Genomic DNA, 27,582 nt, shown 5'->3' on the forward strand with positions numbered 1-27,582 from the left:
AATTACGCTTCTTTTGGACTGCACTTTTTTCATTGGTATCTATTACTGTGTGAAGTTTAAATCAAATTCCTTCAAGTTACTCTCCGGACAATCATTAAATATTGTAAGGGAGATAATTCAAAATTGTAAAAGTTCTTTGTAATGTTTCAATAGCTTAGTTACACCGCAGGCAATAATCAGCAAGGAATTATAAATCAAGTAAGGTAGAGTTATACCATATACCTTGTTCAATGGTTTCTATCACTGTGTGAAGTTTAAATCAAATTCCTCCAATACTTTTACAGCTATTCTCTGAACAAGAGTGTGATCGACTGACCAAACACATGTTCTTACAAGAAATTACTGATGTGGCTACTCCATTCTTCTCTTTAGCCACATTAAGGAAAATAGCCACATAAAAGCTTACCGAATGACAATAAATAGAAAGTACAGTCACCTATTGTTACTGTAGCCATATACATATTTAAATGTTAGCTCAGACTGAAGGACAGACATAGTGGTAACTATAGACTCTACCTTTGGACAGCATAAAATCATCAACAATATAACATACATATACATGTATATGTTTCACTATAAGTTTATAGAGTGTACTATAGTGAAATACAAGTTCAAAACACTGACCTATATTATAATGCAAAAGCTCTATTTAGGTAAACAACTTAAAACATTTTTTATTAAGGTAAACAACATTTAAACAATACTTCAGCGTGAGTGTTATATTCTACAGTGTGTATGAAAATAAACACTAAGAAATAAACAACTATTTAATATTTAAAAACTACAGAGTCAATATTTTATTGAGGCAAACCAACTTTACATGCTGTGAACTATGCATGATGAAATTGTACTAGTTTTCTCCCATTTTTAGAAAAAAAAATAAACAGATAATCAAGTAAGTTTTTTTTAAGATTTTTATTGTTTTACATGGTCTTTTCAAGCACCATCTCCAAAAATTAAAATAAAAACACAAAATATAACATATACATAAGACAGTTTCAGTATTTATTTCATCTGTACTAACAGAGCAGTAAATATACTTCATGTACACTGTTTTACTTCACTGTTATTTCATCTTCACTGTTAACTTCATGTACACTGTTTACTTTACTGTTTTACTTCATGACACTGTTTAACTTCACTGTTTATATAATCTTCACAGATTTACTTCATATACACTGTTTAACTTCATGTACACTGTTTTACTTCACCGTTTTACTTCATGTACACTATTTTACTTCACTGGTAACTTTGTGTACATTGTTTCACTTCACTGTTTACTTCATCTTCATTGTTTACTTCGTGTACAGTTTTTCTTCATGTACACTGTTTACTTCATGTTCACTATTTTACTTCATGTACACTGTTCACCCCATGTGCAATATTTTATTTCCATGTTTACTTCATGTACACCATTTTACTTCCCTTCCTGTACATTTTTTCACCTCATGTACAGTATAGACACCATTTTAGTAATCTTCATGTACTTTTTTACTTCACATACACTGTTTTTGTATGGTATACAGACAGATCTTGCATTTGTTAATACATCATCATTTATTGACAGTTATGTAACTATTATAAGACTGCTAAAATCTCAAGTATCTTGTATTTCATATAACAAATACCATAACCCATTTATTTAATGTCCGTAATTTACAATATGATTGTAATCATTACTCTGCTGATGACCACTGAATTAAACCATGTCACCAACATAAGCTGGTGTACATTATGATCTGCATTATTGCCTATTGTCAGTACAGACAGTTTTCAAAGTTCTCAAATTGTAACAAGTATTTATATAATCAAGAAATTTTAACATTAAAACAAATATTCGTAACATTTAAAGCAGCATACCTCCAGATTCATGTTAATTTTCATGAAAAATTTGGAAGTGAATTTAAAAGTAAAATATTGTGAGGTGAACAAATAAAGTTATTAACATGTTGCAATCAGCACTTACAATCAAAGAAAATTACCAAAAAATGGTCTACACATGCAAAAACAGCCCTTACTGCATTAGTAACGCAATAGAAATATGGTGAAAAAATACTACAAAATCAGTCTTAAACCGCACATAACATGTAAAATATAACTAGGATCTTCAATATTTTTACCTTTCTTAAAAGTTTACTACATTTTTCTCAATATTGATCTTCTTGAAATATTTTGGCTCATCTAGAGGTGTGCAGCTTTAAAAATAAACAGAGTTTCAATACCGGTAAGTTTTTAGCATACTGCATATGTATCTGATAAATAATCCTTCATGTTAAGCAATAATAACAAATTGGCTTTCTGAAAATTCAAAAGAGAAAAGAAAATGTAAGAGCTTTGTAGCAGAGAAGGGGTATCCCAGAATGTTGTATACAAAACCTTCAAGTTGATCATTTTTGAACCATAGAATATTAATACACAATTTAAAAGGTTATCTGTAAGAAATATAAACGAAACACCTCAATAATTGCCAAAGTTATTAGAATTTAAATAAAGCCACCTAGACAAACCTAGAACACTACCAGGTATATGTCATTAGCAAACTCCTCATTGCTTTTCTAAGTTTTCTCCATGGTGCTAGATGCACTATTTCAATCATTTGTCATGGTGTAATTAACAAACCTTTAATTTGTCTTAAATATCTTTTAGAAGCATGTTTACTATTAATCACATCTGAACAATCATATCTCGTTTCAGAATAAGTAAACAATGATTTTCACAACGTCTAGGCATTCATCATGAGAAAAATATCTAAATCTAGGTAATGGAACTGACAACTGGTTTATTTGAGAGCACAATTTGAAAATATTTCTTAAATTAGAAAGGAGTCCATAGGACAAGGATGCCCAAACATTTCATGGTTTTTACAGTCCACAAACAATCTATGTGCTGGGTCACAAAAGCAAATCTTTATGTCACCCTAAAAAAATGGGGGCATAAAAAGTTTTGTTTCTTTTTATTTAAAAACAAATGTGACCAAAGAATTTGTTGAGACCAGGATGTAGGCTAGATATGAAGAGTTTAGATTACAAATTATGACCAACATTAAAGTTTTCAGACAGCAACAATAAAGTCAATAACACCAATATTGTAGCAATAGATTTTTTTCTTAGAAAAAGTCGAGCTAATATGTGAAGTTTAAAAGTTCGCAAAATGATGTCAAAATACACTTTACATTCATGAAACTTAGCCTATGCAGATTGTTTGTGACCCTTCATATTCAAGTTTCACATGAATTCTGATTTCTGGAACATTAAAGTAAATGTAAATTTCAGGACATTTTTTCAGCTAAAAAGGCGCATAACTTTGTCAAAAAGAAATATAAAGTTGCAAAACCTGGCCTGCTGAGCGTGTTTGTGACTCTTTAAATATATTAAAGTTTCCAGTATGTGTCCTGGTTAATGGGTAATAAATGTAAATGTTTTTGTCAAAAAAATATTTTATATTATATCATAAAGCGTCTTAGAATATGTTTTATAAATACATGTATTAACAGTTTCAAGTATATACCCATTTTGGTGTAATGGAGTAATTGTTAATTTTAAGATGTTTAAGTACCAAAGGGGGGATGACTTTATTAAATGCAATATAAAGTTGTGAAACTTTGACCTACAGAGCAATCTTGTAACCCTTCATATAGACGAGATGATGAAACTAGAACTGCCACTGTCATGTTGTGAGTATCCCCGCATACCACTTTGTCAGAATCAACAGTGGTCATTTAAAGCTAAAGGACAACCTCCCTGCCAAATCTGAGGGTAGTAAGCCAGTGCATTGCTAAATTATGTATTCTACATGTTCTTACCTTTGACCTCAAAACTGAAACTGCCACTGCATGACTTGAATACCCCCATTCATGCAGCTTTGCCTGGGGGTGTTTTATGACGAATATATGAGAACATAATTATAATCTTCAAATGTGAAAATGTCAAAATCAATAACACTTTAAACAGGCATTCTTAAGCATTTGAGTGGACAAACTAATTGAAGTAAAAGCCCCTGTGACCTTGAACTTTGACACAGTCACCTAAAAATCAATAGGGGTCATCTACTGGTCATAACCAAACAAAATACCAAACATGAAGACTGCTGACCAAAGCATTGTTATGCAATTGAGAAGACAAGCTTTTTGAGCTTAAGGCCCCTGTGACCTTGACCCAAAGACCTCAAAATCAATAAGGGCCATCTACTAATAATGACTAACCTCTATGCCAAATATGAAGACTGTGGGTCAAAGGAATCCTAAGTTATTGGGCGGACAAGCTTTTTTCAGTCAAGGCACCAGTGACCTTTGACCCAGTGACCTTAAAATCTATAGGGGTCATCAACTCATCATGACTTACCATAATGCAAAATATGAAGACTGTGGGTCAAAGGAAACTTAAGTTATTGGGCAGACAGGCTTTTTTTAGTCAAGACCCCTGTGACCTTGACCTTTGACCCAGTGACCTCAAAATCAATAGGGGTTATCTACTCATCATGACAAACCTCCATGCCAAATATGAAGACTGTGGCTCAAGGAATCTTGAGTCATTGGGTGGACAAACTTTTTTTAGTCAAGGCCTCTGTGACCTTGACCTTTGACCCAGTGACCTCAAAATCAATAGGGGTCATCTACTCGTCATGACTAACCTCCATGCCAAATATGAAGACTGTGGGTCAAAGGAATCTTAAGTTATTGGGCCGACAAGGAAAAACTGACGGATGGACAAACTGATTCCAGTATATCCCCCCTTACAACTTTGTTGTGAGGGGGTATAAAGAGCAAAGTGATTACCATATAGTCCAGAAACATGTTTGGTGGGGATATTACCCAACAAATTGGCTTGATTTTAGGTTGATTTGAAATACAGGGGGATAAAAGTAAGAGAATTTTAGTGTACTTCAACTACATCACTTTAAAACACATAAATTAAGGCATCACATTTCATACTATGATTTCATAATTCTAGATCTATTGTTCACTCTTTTTGTCTGTATCAGTTAAATTATTTTCAGAAGTTTTTGTGTCTGAGAGAAATTTTTCTAATCTACGTCTTCGTACTTCGACCATTTCATCTGTATATTCTTCTGTGCGTGGATCGTCCCATTTAGGAATATATTCTTCTACTTCTGGAGTAAATCCACTAGCACCCTCAGGTTCTGATGTTTCTATATAATCAGAGAACAAAATGAACAAGCAAGTTAGTTGAAATAATGTTTCAATGGTGACAGTCATGAATTGATAGCCCCCTATTGTATAATACAAATCATTTCATTGAAGCTTCTTTGTATAACTCTGAATATACAGTCGAACTTTGTACGCTCGAACTCGGAGGGACTGTGCAAATTTGTTCGAGAGATTGGTAGTTCGAGCCAACCGAGGTTGAACCATTATTACGTTGATCATAGGTCTTAAGGTTTTCTAGCTTACAGCGGTCGAATGATAAATAAGTCAATATAATTGTTTGTTAGTACATCTGTTCGTCGAATATCTCATATTCAGAATTATTATCCCAGTGTTTTCAATTAACGGTAGTACACTGTGTTAATCTATATTCATGCATATACTGTGTTAATCTATATTCATGCATATTGTAATTTGTTGAGTTCGATTGGGCAATCAGACCAAACATGTTGAACAATGTTCAACATATATTTATTTGTTTATTATGGGATGAATTCAATTTTAAAAAATGAATTAATAGAATATTAAAAAAAAATGTTTTACAGCAGCATCTATTTGTAGTCATTTACTAAAATAAGCACACCTACAAGTATCATTCTATATATAGATAGCACTGTTACAATTCACGTTTCATGAACAGCTGTAATTAAAGCCGTCCGGGTAAACGTCATTCTTAATTGTCTTTTGCATATTTATTTGCAGAGTTATTTTCTTTTTATTGTTAACATAAATGGCAAATCAACAATATTATCATAACAAACAAATCGGTTACAACACCTCTTATTTTGTATCAATTAACCAATTACCTTTGTCAGGATCACGAGGTGTTAAAAACATGTGTTGCCGACTGTCATTTATTTAGGACATGTCACCTATAGTCAGTTTGTGTTCAACCGAAAAGGTGTGATTTTCACTATATTTCTGCCGAAGGGACCAGAGATCAGGTTTAAGAGTTCGAGCGATCCAAGGTAGAACAATATATATATCATATAGGAACTTTGCCAGGACTGAGCGATGAGTTCGAGCGAAGGGAGGTATTCTAGCGATCCGAGTTCGAGCGACAAAGTTTAACTGTAACTGTAAATGACTTTGGTTTCTTTATTTTGAAGGACACAAAAACCATTTGAGCACTGTCAGACAAACTAGCTCTTATTTCAAATGACCTACTCTGTAGCAATGTCTATTTTAAGAATCTATGTTCAGTAAACTTTGTACTAGAATAACATGAGATTCAATATAAAACAAAAGTTACCTTTACTTTTTTTAGAATTTTCATCATCTATATTTTGTTGAGTTTTCTTGCTATACTTTGGCCTAGCACCAGTTTCCTCACCAGGAGATGTAAACACTGGTGGAGTAGACCTAGTCTGTAATGGCTGTGATAGATTTATTCCTGATGTACTGTAATAAAAGTAAATAATATGAAAAATATAGTAGACAGGGCATTAACAGAATTTTTAACATCATTTTCACTGAAATTTAAACATATATGTATATTAGATTAATTGTGATAAAAGTTAAAAACTTATTTAAACCACGCCAAGTCCCAGCACTAACCAGTACCAGTACTATTTGACCTTGACACTTTGTTTTTTGTTTGTTTTGCTTGGTTTCATGGTGCCCTAACACAATTTAGGTCATATGGCACCAAAACAGGAAAGATAGTTTTTGGTTAACCTCAGGTGTTACAAAGCAACACCAGGGGTCAAATCTACCCCACCTGCTGGAGCTAATAGATGCATGGACTCCATTGATTCAAACGTATTAAGTTGCCTCTTACGATCATGCAATAACTCTTCAAATACTGAGTTCACAAGATAAACCTTGATGACCAACATTTCTGTAAAGACTCTTGGTCAAATACTTTTTAGGCTATCAACTTCCCATGTTAAAAATAGCAAATTTTACCAAGTCAAGGGCTATAACTATGACAAAACCAGATTAATCCACTTGCAAACCCCAGGTGCAGAATAAAGTTTGTTGACTCTAGCTCAAGCACTTTTAGAGTTACATGCAACACAACATGAGAACTGATGGACAAACAGACAAGGGCAAATCTAAATGCCCCCCAACTCCTAGACTCGGGGGCACAAAAATTGAATTCTAGCCCAGCATTCTCTACCTTGAACTTGTTGCTATCGAGTTATATTGCTGCATAAGTAACATTGCACCATCTAGTAAAGCCTGGATATCTCGTAACCACTGAATCCTTGCCTCTATATTCTCTCTTTCTACCCCCTCCATTGATCTTAACTCTTCCACAGACAGGCCGGATAAGCTTGATGGTGGTCGTGGAAAATCTAACAAAACAATCCATAAGTTTAATATTTGGATACAAATGAAATTTTCAAAATATCAAAAAAATGCTAAAATGTAATACCTAGCAAAAAGGTACGCTACTATTAAAGTCTAATTTATATCAATATGTTTTATCATCCTGCGATATAAAAAATATGTTTTTACATAGCAACATATTATCTTATGTCAACTAGCTATTCTAACATTTGTTTTCTTGCATATCAGACTGGCGTTTCCGTGAGTTTTACCCATGCTGGAAATATTATCTGGCATGGGGGGTTCCAGATGAGTCGCGTGCTGTACAATAGCACGGTTAGAATGACGTCATTTTACTGTTATGAATGAAGTTGTAATTCATACGCTGTTGTAAGAAAGTAGTTACGGTTGTAATGATATAAATTTTCATTGAATATAAAGATAAAAAATTAAAAATATAATGGAATATGGTAGAATATGCAAGAAAAAATATCTGACATGTTTGCGGTTCGGATCGGAATATCGGCAAGCCTTGTTACCGCCCAATGGGCGGGTCACCTCAGGACGGATATTCCGATCGGAACTGCAAAATATGACAGATATTATTATTGAACTTGGAAATGTCCATTGTTAAAGTGACATAATGTCAATCAAAGTGAACAAAGTATGTGTACAGGTAAAAGTCAAAACAACTTTAAATTATGTCATATTTGTTTTCAATTTCAATTTTGGAGTTAAATTTGATAAAGAATTATGAAACAATCACTTACTATTTGGCATAAACATAGGAAACATTGGCATAAATGATGCCATATTTGGCATGGCACCTGGCATGCCAGTAGGGATCCCCCCTGGCATGGGTGGTAAGCCTGCAGATGGTGGTGGTGGTGGTACAGATCCTGCTGGAGTTGTGGGAGGAGTCTGAGGGCTTGTACTTTCTAAAAAATTAAGTGAAATACTAGATTTGCATTACATGTACAGATATAAAACAAGTAATTGATCTGACAAAAAGTAAAGAAGTTATAGTAAAAAAGATTTAACTGCACAAAATGTTTGATCTGCAATCTGGATGCAGACACCAATGCTGGGGTGGGTAGGACAGCTCTCCAAATACTTTTTATAGCCCAGCTAAAACTGTACTTAAGGTCTAAATATGTTTTTTTTTAACAAAAAGACTCCTTGAGCTTTTGCTATACACAATAACAGAAAAATGAGTTACTCCTTGAACCAGACATTTTTAATGTCAGTTTGGGTAGGACCACAAGATTATCCAAAATGCCAAAATTAATGGTAAATAAATAAATCATACAAATGTTTCAATCAAATATAAAGTTGATCGAGCACAGAAGTATTTTGAATGGTGGCAGCGGCTTGCCATTGATCCTAAACTCTGGTGAGCTATCAGAAATTTCTGTTCAAGAAATGTATAAAATAACAGTAATAACTATTATTAATATTTCATAAAATACCTTTCAGGTAATAATGTTGATCTTATTTTAAAATAAAAACAATTCACAAGATGATGTTGTCACTGACAATTACTAACTAACCTTGTGTTTGCTGGGGCTGATTGGCCTGTTGTGCTTGCTGTTGTTGTTGAGGCATTTGTTGGGGCCACATTGGGGGCATCTGAGGAAACCCGGCACCAAACACTACAATCAAATAAAGGTAATGTTGAAATAAAATTCAATAAAATGTAATTTTCAAAAAACATGTACATGAAACTGAATCTGCACCTGAATAAGTACATTTTGTGTTTTAACTGTACCCTTTTCATTTGTTTTTCTTTTTTAGGGGTGAAGTATATCAAGGTAAATTTCTAACTTTCCTTAGCGGCAGTGGTCCCCAAATAGATAATGCATAACATACATGTATATTTAAAATTCATTTCAAGACAAACTCCCCAAATAAAAGAAGTCTACAATGTAATTTTTCAAGATCTAAAGTCAGCCATTTTCTTTGTAATGTCAATCATGCTTCCAATATCTACTAAGAATAAACTCAGAAATACAACATTGCTAGTATCACAATATTTGTTTAACTTCATCATAAGTACACTTACTATTTGGAAATTGTGGCTGAATATGTTGCTGTTGGGGGAAAGGCGGTTGTTGGGGTGTGGGGCGTGTTGGCTGCATTCTTAACACCTCCATTCTACAAGTTGGACAAGTTTGTTGACGTTGGAACCAGGATCGTAGACAGCTGGTATGGAAAATATGGTTACAGGGTAATTTCTTACAAGCCATTACCATATCTTCACGACAAATGATGCATACATTATCCCCAGACTGAAGCTCTTCAGCAGATACATCTGGATAACTGTAAATATACCAATAAAACTAAACTGATTAATATTAAATTCTACAAGGAAAATATCAATGTACCTATTGCAATCTGACAGCAAATGTTAAGACATATAGTATTGACAGTATTGTGCTATAAATATGACTTTTCTATGTTCTAACTTTCAATGTGTTTTAATTAGATCATTTTACACTGAAATCTGAAACAATATTCAAGGTCATGCAAGGTTCAAGGATATAAAATGTTTCTGAAGTATTCAACTTAAATGCCTACATATTAAACTTCCAAGTTCATACACAAACAAAAAATCAACGTAAGTTGTGAACAAATATTCACCCAGTATGCAACAAATATCTTTAAGAGAATTCACTATCATACATGTGTTGTTCAACACAGAGGGAATGAGCAGCAATTGTGATTGGTCTATTTCTTTAGAAGGTTAGAGCACGGACACCAGACTGTTAGAGCAACATGATACTTAAATACTTAACATTTAAACAAGGATAAACTTTAATGCATTGAACAAGAGCTGTATTGGACTTATAACTGACAAAAATGTGTTCCTTCAAAAAGGTGTCAGCAGGTCATTAATATCTCATGAGGTCAGAGGTCAGACAAAAATGGTGAGTGACTGCCTAAACAGGCATTATTATGTTTTTATCCAACCGCTAACATTAAATGGTGTACTACTGTGAAGAAGAATTTACAAAACATGCATAATACAAGCCGACTTCCAATTGTTTTCAGTTCATTTTAGTAGACATATTGCTTTTTAATCAATATATTTTCTTTTCTTGTTATACTTTAACCATTCTGTTCTAGTCAAGTGTGGTACATGTATAATATAAGAAATAGAACACAGCACTATGGACCTCATAGCATTATAGTAACTTCCAGGTCAACCAAACAATTGAAATGACCTCAACCTTTCCCTTCAGTCCGTTAAATGTTTGCCTGCTTACTGATTGGTCTTATAATACTATAAGACCCTCAGTGCCTGGTAGTTTTTCATCATTATTAATTCTTGATTCAGGGTTAAAGCACTTACAGTGTGTTCATCTGTCTAATAGCTCTTCTAGACATAATAACGTCATGTAAAGATTTCTTAAAGCCCCTGAAAACAAAATGTAAGAATGATAGTAATTTCCCTAGATGGCTCACCTGATATCTATTGTTAGAAAAGGTAAAGGGTAGAAAAGGTAATAATACATTTGGTCACATTGGGTCAGGGTTATTTTGGAATGATTAAATGTTTTTTTCAGGTCCACTATGCAATGCTTAATGCAAATAACTAAGCTCTACATCAAGCAGTTTTATACAAAAAGGGAGCAGCCAAATTACACTATCCCATATGTATCATTATAATAAATTTATTGCTACATTACAAATAATTATTCTCTGGATCACAGATTTTAAAAGTTTTTTTTCCAATACAAGTAACAAATGTGACTCCAGCACACAGACAGATAAAATGATATCACAAAAGCTCACTTCTGAGCACTTTGAAGTCAGTTTAGCAGCTAACAGCTAATAAAAACCTGAAACCTGTGTAGCTGGCACATCTGTGCCATCTGATCACAGTCTTCCCTGTTCATTTTTCAGTCAGTCCTTATTTTGAAATTTCTAACATAGATTGGTCAATAACCAAAAGGAAAATAAGAAAAACTCTCAGAGAATGGAAATAAGGCTGACAGACAAACCTGCATCTATATTGCATGTACTTCCTACAAACTTATTCTCTGCAAAAGCATACAAATATGAGAGGTTGTACATAGCTAGTGATATAAATGAACTTTTTATACATACCTAACAGAGAGATACATTGGTCTGATGGCAAACAATGGGAATGTGTGAATCTTGATCATAATTACAGTAAATGTCATATACAATATGACCTTTACAAAACCTGAAACATACAAAATTGATATCTTTTATTACCTTTACAAAACCTGAAACATACAAAATTGTTATCTTTTATTACCTTTACAAAACCTGAAACATACAATAAAGTTATATTTTACGACCTTTACAAAACCTGAAACATACAAATATATGCTTTGTTTTCTTAAATCAGCAGTAACATTCTTTTATCATTTATGATGAAGCTTCTACATATTTCTTCAAATATTTTAAATATTTATAAAGATTTTTTATGTTTTGTTATTAGTCTGTTCATTTACTCATCTAAAAAGCTAACAAGAAAAATTCTTAAGGAAAACAATTTACCAAGTACAAGTTCTGAGTAGAGGAGATAAACAGCTTTGTTTTCCCAGGGGTTCTCACTCTGAAGGTCTATGGAATGTAAGACATACTTCATTGTAGCCATCATAACTATGGTTACCAAAATAGCATACTGAAAATAAATCACATATCTTTATCTCAGATATACATGATGTATGAAATAAACACAGAGACTGAATGTTTCAGTCAGAAGATTGATTCTTACACAACAGTGATGTTATCGTTTTAATTTGGACAGAAAAGGGAAAGAAAAAAAAACCAAATATTTGAGAACCATGAAAAGCAAGAATACTCAACATAATCTGCCAAGTTTGACCAAAACCTATACAATTGACTGGTAACTAACTGAAATCTGTATGATTAACATTGCTTTAAACTTAATATCTCACTCTAAAACCCCTAAACATGTTTGTCTTGTTTTTTACTATATAGATAAAATATTGTCACTGAACATCAAATTACAAATATTTAATTCTTATAAACACCACATTTACTCATAAGCCCCATTCCTCATTTATGTCTTTTTGTGCTTCCCATACTTTGTATTTAGTTTCCACTGTGACCTGTTCATGTTCACTGTAATGAAACTACTTCCTTAACAATTCACAAAAAAGATTGGCTAAAACTTTACAAAAATAAACCAATTTACATTATGTACAGCTTACCTCAAATCCAAATACTAACTGTACAGATGCTCCTTTAGTCAAGGTACTGTGGTATGCAAAGTTAACAAAGTAGGCATCTATCACTGACAAAAATGACAACAAACCTGGAAGGGAAGTAATTGCAAATTCAAAACTATGGAATGAAATGCAAAGAATGGTTTCTGACTTTTGGATTCAAGCTTTTTACAGCCGATCCTCTGAACTAAGTAGTTTCAGATATGAAGGTTAATTGGGGTTACTAATGAAATATACGACAAGACAGTAAGCGGAATTAATATCCCACACAAATAACTTGATTCTTATCAATATTGAAAAACTTACAAAATGAGTTAAAATGAATATTACATCTTTACTAATGACACAAGAAACACAAAGATGAGCACTGTCAAACTAGTATATAAACCTGCATTCTTTTGAGATATAGTGACATTTAATATAATTATGACATTTTGTACCTATATAAAATATTAATATTTCATATTGCAGTGCCGTCTCGTATTCTGAATTCCGTTTACATTCATATTATGGATAAACTTTATGATGAAATTCCCAATGTTAATCATTTTGTAGTTAAACAGTATAATGTTTGAACCACAGTCGTTGACATAATCAGATTTTCCAAACATTGTAGTTTTATAAAATCAAACATAATTGTATTAAAATTTTTCCTATATAAGTCTATATAAACGAAGTGATCCCTGGGCAAATTTTGACCCCAGGGTTACAATTTGAACAAACTTGGTAGACAACCACAGGAAGATGTTTCATGTCAAAAGCTTTTTCTTTATTGGGCTTAGTTTTTGACCCTAGATGACCCATATATTCTTATTTGAGCTAGAAATTATCGAAACAAGTTTTCTGATCAATTTACAGGATTTTTGGACCACTTGATATTTTTTGGCTCCAATGACATGATCAGAAATGATCCTTGTTTAAAACTGCTGGATAAATTACTAGGACAAAGATCCTTACAATTTAGGCAAAGATGTGACCACTAGTGTTAATGAAATAAATGTGGATGGACGACAGACTACGGACATTCAATGATTCTAAAAGCTGACCCTGAGAGCTAAAAAGCTGTTGACATGTTCAAATATGTACAAAATGTTCTAGCACTTACTAAGTACTCTCACATGAAACAAGAAGGAAATGACAGGACTTCTCTCCATCTGAAAAAGAATTTCACACACATGTCACATATGTTATATATTTCACCAAACAATCAACTTTGAGGAATCTCAAAATTGATTATCATTTATAGTCACCAGATGAGTGGAATAAATTTATAAAAATAAGATCAAACCTAAGAAAGAAATTGGTAAATATTCAGAATCTAAGTGAAACTTATGTACAGACTCAATAAAACCGAGTCTGCAATTTTCAAATAATTTTGTTGTGATTAATGCTTCCGAGGGATCACTTTGTTTCCAGATTTTTTTAACACATTAAGCAAACTTAGACAAACTGACAAGTTTTGTAGCAAAGTTTCATTAAACTTTGACGTCAAATGATTAAAACAGACAGCTGGAGAAAACAAGACAATCTTCCATCTGAAAATGAGCTCATATCATGATGTCTACTTTGCTTAGTTGAGCTAAATACCAATTATGTGTAGAATACTTACAAAGTCAACTCTGTCCTCTGCTAGCCAATGGAAACATTTCAGAAAAAGTAGAAGAGTAAATGAAGCCACAAATTTTGGACTAAAGTCATCACGAAATACTGTAAATGCCAGACAAGTCTCTGTTACAGCATACCATGACCTTTCAATCAGATGCTAAAAGTAATAAAACAAAGCATGTTTCAACATATGATTATTCTGACTCTAACAAAAATGAATATCCAGAACAGAGTGATTAAGGTCAATGACTTCAAACCACTTGGCCCCCACCACTTTAGGTTTGAATCCCACCAAAATCAACTTGATTACAGATCTTCAGTAGAACCACTGAGTCAGGTGCCTTTTTGTGCATTAAATAATGTATGTAAGAGCACCCAAGTTGTTCCAGCACCAGTAAAGCTGGAGATTTACCATATCAACTTTACTATGTTGGTGTGATGTCAAACCAAACAAAAAATCCACAAATGACTGTCAATTTTGTAAATTTTTCCTAATACTACTTTCAAAGGAGAGTCTTTATATTCTTTTTTGTATTTGCTTATTATCTGAGCAATATTTCATTACTGAGAGAAATCAAGATCATTCTTGCATTCTATTCACAGATATAAACAAGAACGTGTTTGGTAAACCATAAACACAAATGCCCCAAGTCCAGATTCTTGTCAGTAACATACTAACAAGTTTTCAAACAAGAGGGCCAAGATAGCCCTTGATCGCTCACCTGACCCATCAAACTCATTCGAACAATTACCTAGACAAGAATTCTGACCAAGTTTCATGACAGGTGAGTCAAAAATGTGACCACTAGAGTGTTAACAAGGATCATCCATATTTGAGCAGTGTGACCTAGTTTTTGACCCCAGGTGACCCATATCCTAACTTGACCTAGAAATCATCAAAACAAACTTTCAGACCAATTTCCAGGATACTTGGATCAAAACAGTAGCCACTAGAGTGTTAACAAGATTTTTCTATTTTTAGCTCCTGTGACCTAGTTTTTCATCCAAGATGACCCATGTTCGAACTTTTGCGAGCAATTACCTAAACAAGCATCCTGAAAAAGTTTGATGATAATTGTGTCAAAAATGTGACCACTAGAGTGTTAACAAGGTTTTTCCGTATTTGGGCGGTGTGACCTAATTTTTCATCCTAGATGACCCATGTTCGAACTTGACCTAGAAATTATCAAAACAAACTTTCAGACCAATTTCCAGGATATTTGGATCAAAACAGTAGCCACTAGAGTGTTAACAAGATTTTTCTTTTTTTAAGCTCCTGTGACCTAATTTTTCTTCCAAGATGACCCATGTTCGAACTCATCTGAGCAATTACCTAGACAACCATCCTGACCAAGTTTGATGACAATTGAGTCAAAAATGTAACCACTGGAGTGTTAACAAGGTTTTCCTATTTCTAGCACCTGTGACCTAGTTTTTCATCCGTTATGACCCATGTTCGAACTCATCCGAGCAATTACTAGACAAGCATCCTGACCAAGTTTGATAATGATTGAGTCAAAAATGTGACCACTAGAGTGTAAACAAGGTTTTTCTATTTTTAGCACCTGTGACCTAGTTTTTCAGCCGAGATGACCCATGTCCGAACAGTTCTGAGCTATTACCTAGACAAGCATTCTGACCATGTTGACTGAGTCAAAAATGTGACCACTAGAGTGTTAAAAAGGTTTTTCTATTTTTAGCTCCTGTGACCTAGTTTTTCATCTGAGATGACCAATGTTCAACTCATCCGAGCTATTACCTAGACAAGCATCCTGACAAAGTTTGATGATGATTGAGGCAAAAATGTGACCGCTAGAGTGTTAATGAACAAGTGTGGACGGACGACAGACGACGGACATTCAACGATCCTAAAAGCTCCCCCTGAGCTAGCTCAGGTGAGCTAAAAAGGTTAAACCATTCACTCAGTTATGGACAGATAAATTGCAAAAAACAAATCATGCCCACGGGCCGAATATCAAGCCCACTTATCTTAATTCAAACCTGAACTTACAAGCTTCAGATCAAAAAGAAAGATGTATACATAGGTGAGAAGTGCGCAACACATCCTCTTTACACAGTTATGTAACTTGACAATATCATGTACTTTGTATTGATATTATGAAACCATTAGTATGATAGAAATTAAGATAAATCCAACTTGCAGGTTTCGGTTAACCTAGAACTGACAAACGTAAGTTCTAACAAGACAGTACTTATGTGGCTATTCTATTGTTCTCTCTATTGTTCTTTTCAGCCACATAATGGAAAATCGCAACACAAAAGCGTTACAGAATGAATGACATCAAAGAGACAGTACAGTTACCTGTTGTTTCTCTAGCCACATAAATATCCAAATGTAAGCTCATGGGGACAGTTCAATTACAATATACCCGTGAACATAAAATTTTGAAAAAGATGAAAATGTGTTGAGTTATGCAAGATTTGAATTCAGGATTATCACTTATTGGTTAAGGTAAAATGTTGTATTTCAACATCAAAATATAAACTGAAATGTGAACAGTACTTTCTAGTCAGACGTATGGATGATCAAACAGCCTGAATTAAAAGCATTTATAAGTGGTACAAGCAGTCAACAGTTATAATGAACAATGAACAATTCTAACAAATGAACTTTCATTACCTCCATTTCAGCAGCCCTTAACTGACCAAAGAAAATTTTACGGAACAGCTTCCCCATGAGTATTACAAACACAAATGCTTGTAAGTAGAGTACCTGAAAGACAACAAGATTAGTTTTAATATATATATTATATGGTTTGGTTTGTCAAAATGGTAACGATTTGCCCCACTGATGATTCATCCAATCTTAGTGATTATTTGCCCCAGATTTACGAAGATCCAACCCCCCACTTCAAAATTATCATTCAATTCACACTTTTACATTATTTGAATTGAGAAATGATAAGAATAAATGAATGTTTAGGTATACTTGTGAAATAAAATGATCTCTTTATTTAAATTTAAGAACAGAAATTGGTCAATTTAAAAGTTGGGTTATTAATATTAAATATAACTACTAACAATTTGCTCCAGTTCAGTGTTCAATAATTATCATGGCACAATGTTCTAAATCATTCTCCTTCAAGAATATTTAAGTTAAATATATAATACTTTTATTTGCTGAGAAAAGGAATAGTTTTCCTGGTTGGTGGTATGCACTAAAATACTACTTCCGTTAGTTTCAGGAATTGTGTTACTTTATAAATATCAATTTCTAGGTTAAGAAAACTACATTGTATATATACAGGGCTCTAGCTAGTCCAAAATTTTAGGGAGAAGTGACTTCTCCCTAAGCTCCTATCTGACTTCTCCCTCAGCTCCTATCAGGGAGAAGTTTGAAGACATAGGAAGAAGTGAAAAGGTGCTAGGCGCATTGATTTGATCTTTAAAAAGATGTTTTACCTATTTACTTAGTAACATTAATATTTAAATTATATTTAGTGTTTGAAATTTCATTTTTTGTCTAATAGGATTGCAGTATTTCAAATGAATCGTAACACATTTACATTGGTAAATCGTCAAACTGTTAATCAGTCTAGAAAAAAAACAATTTAAAACACTAAGCTGGTTAAAATTTTATAAGTATGTATTAAAAAAATAAAATTGGTCGTGCGGCTGTTATTTTAAAAAAAATGTCAGAGTAGGGATCTATCAATTGCATGAATAATTAGATTTAAGGCCTTCAGTAAATGGTCTGTCTTGTTGATCAAATACAATGTAAAACCAAAAATTATGATTTCCAAAAAAAAATGCATTCCATTTCTTTAAATCTGTTTTCTTTCTTATATACATTTGCTAATTTCTTTTATAGAATTGATATTAATGTTGTGAGTACAGTAAAATATCAAAGCACAGAAGGCACTGAATTTGTTTGGGTCTCAGAATGTCAGAATGAAGGTTGTGAGATTATCAACCAATTTGTTTTTGCATATAGCCAACAATGCTTTCCAGTGTTTTAATTGTAGTAAATTGTCTATAAGACTAATTGCAACACTGATATTCAATTCAATGTTTATTTGACTTAAAAAAAGAAGAAACTAGAAATGTGTCATCATGCCACGGATGCCCCCGCATGCAGCCAAAATTTCAAATGTTATAATATTTAGTTCCAAATTTGTTTGCACAAATTATTTTTTTCATTCTAAGTTCAAAGCCCTTAAAACTTTTCAATGTTAACACAAACCATTTTTATACAATGTTCAAGGCACTGAAATTATTCAGTCTTAACCATTTTTATACAATGTTCAAGGCACTGAAATTATTCAGTCTTAACCTTTTAAAAATAGCATATTGCATATTTGTAGCCAACATAATGGCTATATACATTTCCACAAAAGTATGAGTGCTGAAACTGAAAGTTCAAAATTTTTCCAACATTCAGGAAAGATAAGTTTGTCCAAAATAATTGAACCACGACCAAATTCAAACTTAAACTGCTTATTCCTAAGATGTATCTATATTATTTTCAAAGTGAAAGGGACATAACTCTGCCAAAAAATCATCAAACCATGACCAAATTCCAAATTGACCTGCGCATTCCTTTGACATATCCATATGTCAATTTTGAGTTGAATATGTAACACTGTTTGGGAGATAATAAACGGAAACTGAAAATTTCATATCATTTTCAAAGTGAAAGGGGCATTACTCTGCCAAAAATCATTGAACCATGACCAAATTCGAACTTGGCCTGCGCATTCCAAAAACATATCCATATGTCAAATTTGAGTTGAATGTGTAATACTGTTGAGGAGATAATAAACGGAAACTGAAAATTTCATATTATTTTTAAAGTGAAAGGGGCATAACTCTGCCAAAAATCATCGAACCATGGCCAATTTTGAACTTGACCTGCGCATTCCTTTGACGTATCAATATGTCAAATTTGAGTTGAATGTTTAATACTGTTGGGGAGATAATAAACAGAAACTGAAAATTTCATATTATTTTCAAAGTAAAAGGGGCATAACTCTGCCAAAAATCATCGAACCATGACCAAATTTGAACTTGGCCTGCGCATTCCTTTGACGTATCGATATGTCAAGTTTTGAGCTAAATGTGTTGTACGATTGGGGAGATAATGAACGGAAACTGAAAATTTCATATTATTTTCAAAGTGAAAGGGGCATAACTCTGCCAAAAATCATTGAACCATGACCAAATTTGAACTTGACCTGCGCATTCCTTTGACGTATCCATATGTCAAGTTTGAGTTGAATGTGTTGTACCATTGGTGAGTTAATGAATGGAAACTGAAAATTTCATATTATTTTCAAAGTAAAAGGGGCATAACTCTGCCAAAAATCATCGAACCATGACCAAATTTGAACTTGACCTGTATTTTCTCATGACATATCAATATGTCAAGTTTGAGTTGAATGTGTTGTACCGTTGGGGAGATAATGAACGGAAACTGAAAATTTCATATTATTTTCAAAGTAAAAGGGGCATAACTCTGCCAAAAATCATCGAACCATGACCAATTTTGAACTTGACCTGTATTTTCTCATGACATATCCATATGTCAATTTTGAATTGAATGTTTTGGACCGTTTGGGAGATAATGAACGGAAACTGAAAATTTCATATTATTTTCAATGTAAAAGGGGCATAACTCCAAAAAATCATCGAACCATGACCAATTTCGAACTTGACCTGTATTTTCTCATGACATATCCATATGTCAAATTTGAGTTCAATATGTGCAAGGGTTATTAAGATAATGAACGGAAACTGATGATGACGGAAGGACGGAATGACGGAACAGGGTAACACTATATGCCCCTGCCATTATATGGCGGGGGCATAAAAAAATGAGTTGCCACAACTGGGATGTGAACTCGAGACCTCTCGATTCATAAGCGAGCGTGCAAACCCCTCGGCCACGGTGAAGTTATATAATAATGGCCTGACGAAAACCATATTATTTTAAATTAGGGTTTGTAACTCTTATTATTTCGACGCTAAACACAGATGTAAATAGTCATGGAGTTTACTGTAAGCATGTATATCTATAAAGAATGAAACAATATTAGAAATCTTCGACCATTAGGGAACTACTTTGCTTGAAAATTAATGCGCCTGTCATTTGACAATTTTTACGCATTGATTACCCCTGAATTTTTCGGCGTTAGTGTACATATAAAGGGAAGTAACCGTTTCAAAAAAGTGGACTACTTTAGGCATTTGCAATTAACAACATTAGGCCCTGAAATTTCGCTACCATTATTTGTTTGGTCTGACGACCCAAAGAAATAAAAATTACCAAAAGCAAAAACAGATTTATTCTACATTCTTTTGTCACATTTTAACAGGTGTTTAAATGATCATGTTTTAATGAATTAACCAACCATCAATCTGTATTTTTGGTGCCTGTTATTCAAAGAACACCAAAGACGTTGCCGACTTTTAACTAGATGCACATATAACTGTATCGAGCCATTTACTCAAGCTCCCATTGTGTATTAATTTATATGTAAATAAATTTAACTGGCGATGTGATGTTGTATGTAGTTACTGTCAAATATGGTACATATATGACCGATTCAGAGTGTAGACTTTTAAAACTCGCTGATTAAAAAGTGGCAGTTATCATATAATTACGCACAAATAATTGTGATGTTTACATCAATATGTCTGATGGATTACGCTTAGTTAAAAAGTACCTAATTTAAAAAATATTCGCCTATTGTTTAGGCATACTCTCTACACTTCGCCGCCCTTTAACTTCAAGCACGAATTATTACCGCGATTCAGAATAAGATCATTATTTTTTACATGGTTTAATGATGGCATTGCAAAAAAATGTTTATTGATTGATAAAAAACTTTTAAAGAAATTCATGTTTGAAATGTGTCTTTATTTCTGTGAATTATTTCCAAATGATTTGTACATTTTTTATTTGATTACCTGTATATTAGTATAAATATAGTAAATATTCTACTAATAAGTGTATTAAATATATTTTCAGACCATTCTAGACAAGCATTCCTATAGATGAATTCATTAGATTGGCAAGGAAGAAACTTTTATTGGCATAGAGAACAGCTGTTTTATAATATTATTTTTTATTTTCAAACATAATTTTTTCATGGTTATCCTTAACAATTCACGTCAAATGATTTATTTATCACATGTTTATTTTCATTATTTTTCAGAGAGAGCACTATACAAATTTAGTTGTATATTTTCAATTTCATTTATAAATGTTAATAAAGAAAATAGATTTACATTGTATTTATATATATCCTCTTCAGAATCATTTTCTTACCACATATGCCATGGACTGTAGTTAAAGAACGCGCATATACAAAATATACATTCAAATTCTATTTGTTTTCGAAGATTGAGTGTTGCAATTATCACATGTAACCTGGTAATGAAAGTTTGGAAATAAAGTTTTTTAATTATCACTTACCCCCTTCAAAAGTAATTAAACTTGAAAAAAATTTAAGCGATGTGTAAAAAATAATCAACAGTTACTTTTATTTCGCAAAATACTGACTCAAACTGTAAAGATTTTTATTGTTTTTCTAGCGTTACATTAAAAAGTATCATTTATATCTTTCTACAGGCATTCAAATAAAAAGAATAATTGAAATATACGGATTAAAATATACGAGTGACATTAAAAAGGCCGGAATCGAGACAGCCTGACACGAGAGAACTTAACTGTTACGATGATTGTCTACTTCACTGCACCGACATTTGAAAACAGATTTACAAAAAATAATAATGATATAAATGATGAATGAAATTTAAATATTCTATGAATATTGCAATATTGACAATCTCGGCAATATTTTGTACTAAAAAATGAATAAATTTTCTTCACGTGTAAAGGCCGCAATACATTACCCGTAAAACAATTGTGCGTTAATAAATTTGACTACATAACCCAATAAATCTTAAATATTGCATCTTTGATCATCTGTGAATAACTTACATCGGCTTCTTTTTTATTTTGAAACTGAAAGTATTATGGTAACGTAATAATAAATTTCAAATACCTGCTTTTTATATAAAAAATGTAAATTTACCGCGGATTTCGTCAAGTTAATTTTTTAACAGTCGTTGCGGACAGATAAACTGTACCTTTAAAATATAAATTAGATATTTGAATTAAACAAGTATTTTTCTTCAAAATAAACTTTAAATCTCCAAAATCGGATAATAAATGGAAAAGCTGTATGGTATTTTGTAAAGTAGGTATCCGTTGCGAACGGGCATTTACGCTTAGTGCCGGTAAATTATCGATCGATGTACCTTTATCGGGTGCACGACAAGATATTAAAGCATTTATATAGGGTTAACTGGGAGTGTCCGATCCCTGTAATATAAATCCGTGGTTACACCCGGAGGTGTAGATTAAATTTATTGACAAGAAATGATCTGTACATGCCTGAAGTAAAAAAGAGCGGAAAAGTCAATTTGCTTTGTTGTTCAAACTCAAAGAAGTTCAGAAATTTTAGGCGACTTAGTCACCTCTAATTGCCCAGTTCGAAATAGAAAGTGTGTGTGTGCTTCAGACCGAATGACTTTTGAATTGAAACAAAAATTCAACAGGAAAAGATTTTGTCTGGTAAACTGATAGTCCGGTAAATATGAAGGATCCCAGTAGTGATTACAGGTGTATGCCATTCTGTTGGGTTAACCTTTATTTTAACCACGTTGTTGAGTGTCTGTTTTGTAACCCGATCACTGCCAGAGGATTTTTCAAGTTTACAATATAAACATCAAAAATAAACGAAAAATCAATTGCTTTTACAACCGGAAATGGTTGTCGAAGGCAAATTTTGCGGATGAAAGTGAAATTTATGCCTAAAACTTACCGCCATACTGGGATTGGACTTGGTGATGTAAACAACGGATGGATAAAACTGTCTTTTCTGATAAAAAGCATTTCCAACAACAGATGCAGTTAACGCAAAACTTCCACAGGTTAACATAAAAGACTTCATTTCTTGCATTTTTCTTATTTTTTGACAGCCAAAACAACAATGGTTGAATTTCCGGTTTAATAGGTTGGTTAAACCAAATACCATAAACCATCTAAAAGACCCAAAACTACCACAATTCTACACTTCTTGCCCTCAGCCCTCAGGCCATGTTTAACAGATGAACTGTAATCATGAACCATATCCTTTTGCTTGTAAAATGAATGTTACTGTAAATAATCAAAATTAACATATAAAAACTTTATTTGTTGTACAGTAAACTTTCTAAAAAAAATATTGTATGAGGGGTTAAGTGTATACTAACTTCTTACTAATTTATTTTTTGTTGGGGGGGGGGGGGGGGGAAGAGAAGGGGATGAGTTGCGAAGAGTCTTCAAAATTTGAGCGGTGAAATGTCTGGGAGTAATTGTCTGAAATAAAAGTCTCTTGTATCATACTGTACTTTATTTAAGTTTTATTTTATCATAAAACACAAGTATTTCTTACGGTAATGTAATTAGAGGTCAGTATATAAAAATAAAAAAATATTCAGACAGATCATGGTTATTATAATTCTTAAACAGGTATTTTTCTGTGTAAAGGGCAAAAATACTAGGATCTACACAAAGTTCATCGATCCACGCCAGTCCCACGATAATTAATATGAGAAAACAAGATAATCCATTTATTTTATTTTATTCATTCATTTTTTCTTTTTCTTTTTTAAATGTTGACATTAAATACTGATGCAGAAATTGAACATTAAATTTAAATGTTTAAATTTATCACATGTGCTTTTTTCTTTTCTTTTATCACTTGGTAAATTTTTGGTAGTCTTTGGGTGTATTTGGGTAAATAGACCAAACAAGTGTGTAGTCTTCCCCTTTCGCTACGCAAATACTTGTTAGATGCCGGGAACCAGAATAACAAGTGTGTCGTTATTTGATTTGCCAGCTCGATTTCACGGACAACTTTTCCGCGCAACGTCAAAATATCTTACTTCTGTCCCAGACACCGTATTTTTCTGTCATTCAAAATGGACAGCAAGCCTGTAAACGAGACGAAAACAGAAGATTGTTTGCTCAAAACAAGGTAAAATCATCATTTCTTCTTTTTCATCGAATGTGCCATACAATTTGAAACTTATTTATCTTTGCTATATGCAAAATGCTCCACTAACTAAGTCAGGATAGTGAAAACATTTAGTGTATTCTGAAAAAAAATCTTGCTTTGATTATGAAATATAACGTCTTATTTTGTCCGTTCGATTCAGTCAATATATTTGTCAAGATACAATATAAATATGTACACTATTGTCGTTTGAACAAGTTACACCACATAAATAACCCGTTTTTGTATATTTGGTATGATTTTTATGTTTCCACGTGTGTATCTTAAGGCACCGCACAACTTTGTCAATCATAAGATTAGGACACCGCTTCATTCGTCCTTAAAATACCGCATTTTTATGTTTTAACACCGTTTATTTTGGACATTTGAAAAAATGTTAATGTTTGCTTTCAGAAAAAAGAGACGTTCAAACCTATGTCTGAACAAACCAAAGCAATGTGCGAAATTAGCAAAACTACATATACTTTCAACAGATACTGAAGCACCTGGAGAGCGTCCAAGTTTTCTTGTATCAGCAGTACGCCAATTGATCAGATCCACCCTGTATTTCAGGACGATATGCTAAACGCAACACAAACACCGCAGGGAACGTGTTACAGTATCGCGCTTTCTGGTAACAGTATAGAATTTTCAAGATGGAGGATTATTTGTGGGGAAGACGGGTAGGTGATTTTTTTTCCGGTCCATACTACAATTATTAAGTAGTTCAGTTTCTAAAGGATGTGCTTGTGCTTTGCTTGTAAGGAACTGGATCCGGTATCTAGTCATTTATTTCTTCAGACCCTACACCGCAGATTTTTCTCTATATTTCCTCATATAATTATATGCACATTTGACGGTTTGAAAATTTGAATCGAAAGACCAACGCATTTTTCTCTAATTCCGACATTATTTAAGCATGTCTACAAAAAGTAAACATACAAAACGTTAGTCTTTTGTGTTTAGAAACGTTTATAAAAGCAAATGACCAGTTGAACCTATTTTCCTGTTCGTTAAATGCGTTTGAAAAAATAAACAGAGCGAGGTGAGTTTTGCAGGGTTACAGTGTAGACCGAGCGACTTTGATTCGATTTTGTTACAGTATATACCCAAATTTCGGTTACAGTTTAGATACTTGCCAAATTGCAAATAAAGTTTGTGAATCCAATATTTGATAAAATAACCCATACCTTTCTATTTAATATATTCCTAAAAAGTTGTATTATTGCCATTTTTTCTTCAGCAGAAAAGTTAGTTTAGTTTATACAAATTTATTTTAGTTCGATTGTGTTGGAAGCTATAAGCTGATTGAAACACTCTCGAATTCGTTCCTGGAACCAACCAGTACTAAGCAATGAATGTAAAGTTTCTTGCTCAAGGAAACAACGGCTCCCTTTGACAGGGTTTGAACCCACGCGGTCAGCAATCCTTAATTAGATTACTAGTCCGACGCGTTAACCACTCGGCCACGCCGCCACTCCTGCCATTATGATAAGCAGAAAAGTTACAGTTTGAAACACACATTATAATGCATATTATTAGTTATAAACTAGAGAAAAGGAAAGTACAACACGGCAAAGTTGAAAATGTTGCAGACTCGATTTGTTTGAGCCTGTTCATAACTGCAAGCTACCGTCCACGCCTCCTAGCACCAGCTTAAGCAGAATTTGACATGAACTGGTAAACTTAAGAATTATTTTAACATCTGTAGATGTGTTCATATGGCGGCTATCATGGAACCTTCATTGTGACACATTAGTGCCATTTCATGAAAAGCGGCATATTGTCCCAAAGATTAAAAATTGCGTGTGTCCTAAACGAGAACACAATGGGTGAAACTAAATAAAATAGAATTTTTGAAAGGGGATCGGAGGTTATGAAGCCTGCATACCACAGATAACCTGTCAAAAGACACAATTTAAAAGCAGGAAACATACCTTAAGGGTGATTAAACAGTAATCAAGTGAGAAATACTGCAACCTTAAAACTTATTTTAAGTATTTAAAAAGGGTGATTACTTTTTTCACCGATAATAAGGTCATGTGAAAACATTCCTGCTTTACTGTATAATAATCCTTTATGAAACATTTCAGACAAGAGCGGGCACCTGACTAGAACCACCGACAATCCGTAAACTAGCTTGCTTAATTCCTCATATACAAGGAATCCAACGTCATGGCGGAATTCAACCACAGCAGTAAAAGAAAGATGATTTGAAGTCGGCGACCTTAACCCGACTCTGCCACTATTATGTACCTCCAGGCTCTATGGAAAATATATTGTAATTGTCTGACCTTTGTGCTCGATATCTTTCAATATTATTTTCCTTTTCAGAAACATAAAAACTTTCATACAGAATGTCTGTAATAAAAAAAACGACTTTTAATCCAACAATGACAAAATAATTCCCATTTCAACAAGGAAGCATTCGAAATGACGCCAGGGTCATGATTTGGTCTTTCTATGCAAAATGCTTCACAGCGAATGCTTTTTGGTTTGGGAGAAGAATGACTTATATTGCCTCTTTTAAAAATCTATATTTTTGGTTTTCGTATCCCAGATTGCAACCGAAACCATTTGAACAACTGGTAGAAATGCATGTACATTTCATCAAATCTGGCCAAGTACATGTAGTTACTGAGCGGATGTTATTGGACACACATGTGCACGACAGACGGACGAATAGTCATCGGGACAATAAGCTTAGATTTAAGAGTCTATAATATCATTTATACATTTTACCTAGTATATATAGAAAATATCGAGGTCTAAACTGTAACCGAAATCTGGGTATAAACTGTAACAAAATCAGATAAAAATTGCTAGGTCTATGCAATAACCCTGCACAATTCACCTCGCTCTATACTGTAACATTGTTTATTTTTTCAAACGCATTTGAAGAACAAGAAAATAGGTTCAACTGGTCATTTACTTTTGTAAACGTTTCTAAACACAAAGGACTAACGTTTTGTAAATTTAGTTTTTGTAGACATGCTTAAATAATGTCGGAATTGGAGAAAAATGCGTTGGTGTCTCGATTCAAATTTTCAACCTGTCAAATCAGCACATTTATGAGACAATATAGAGATAAAACTGCGGTGCAGGGTCTGAAGAAATATATGACTAGATACCTGATCTAGTTCCTTATATGCAAATTACAAAAACATCTTTTAGAAACTGAACTATTTGTAGTTTGGACCGGAATAAAATCACCTACCTGTCTTCGCCACAAATAATCCTCCATCTT

At 33.2% G+C, this 27,582-nt stretch overlaps 1 protein-coding gene across 2 annotated transcripts; it reads right to left on the reverse strand.

Moving 5' to 3' along the window:
• Positions 1-896: 896 nt before the first annotated feature.
• On the reverse strand, positions 897-23,326 carry LOC132734963 (E3 ubiquitin-protein ligase synoviolin A-like). Of its 2 annotated transcripts, none has more exons than XM_060721865.1 (14): positions 23,121-23,326; positions 16,910-17,002; positions 14,273-14,425; positions 13,769-13,817; positions 12,649-12,752; positions 11,969-12,095; positions 11,549-11,648; positions 10,791-10,856; positions 9,501-9,757; positions 8,989-9,090; positions 8,209-8,376; positions 7,287-7,464; positions 6,423-6,565; positions 897-5,148 (listed from the first exon to the last, which is right to left on the reverse strand). In XM_060721865.1, the coding sequence occupies exons 1-14, from the start codon at positions 23,256-23,258 to the stop codon at positions 4,952-4,954; spliced, it is 1,875 nt and encodes a 624-aa protein (XP_060577848.1). In that variant the 5' UTR covers positions 23,259-23,326; the 3' UTR covers positions 897-4,951. The 2 variants fall into 2 exon arrangements, with proteins under 2 accessions (XP_060577848.1, XP_060577847.1); XM_060721864.1 differs by having other exon boundaries at positions 6,417-6,565.
• Between the last annotated feature and the right edge of the window lie 4,256 nt (positions 23,327-27,582).

This window comes from Ruditapes philippinarum, unplaced genomic scaffold (genome assembly GCF_026571515.1).
Source record: "Ruditapes philippinarum isolate M1 unplaced genomic scaffold, ASM2657151v2 ctg150_1_1_1_1, whole genome shotgun sequence".
Lineage (NCBI taxonomy): Eukaryota > Metazoa > Mollusca > Bivalvia > Venerida > Veneridae > Ruditapes > Ruditapes philippinarum.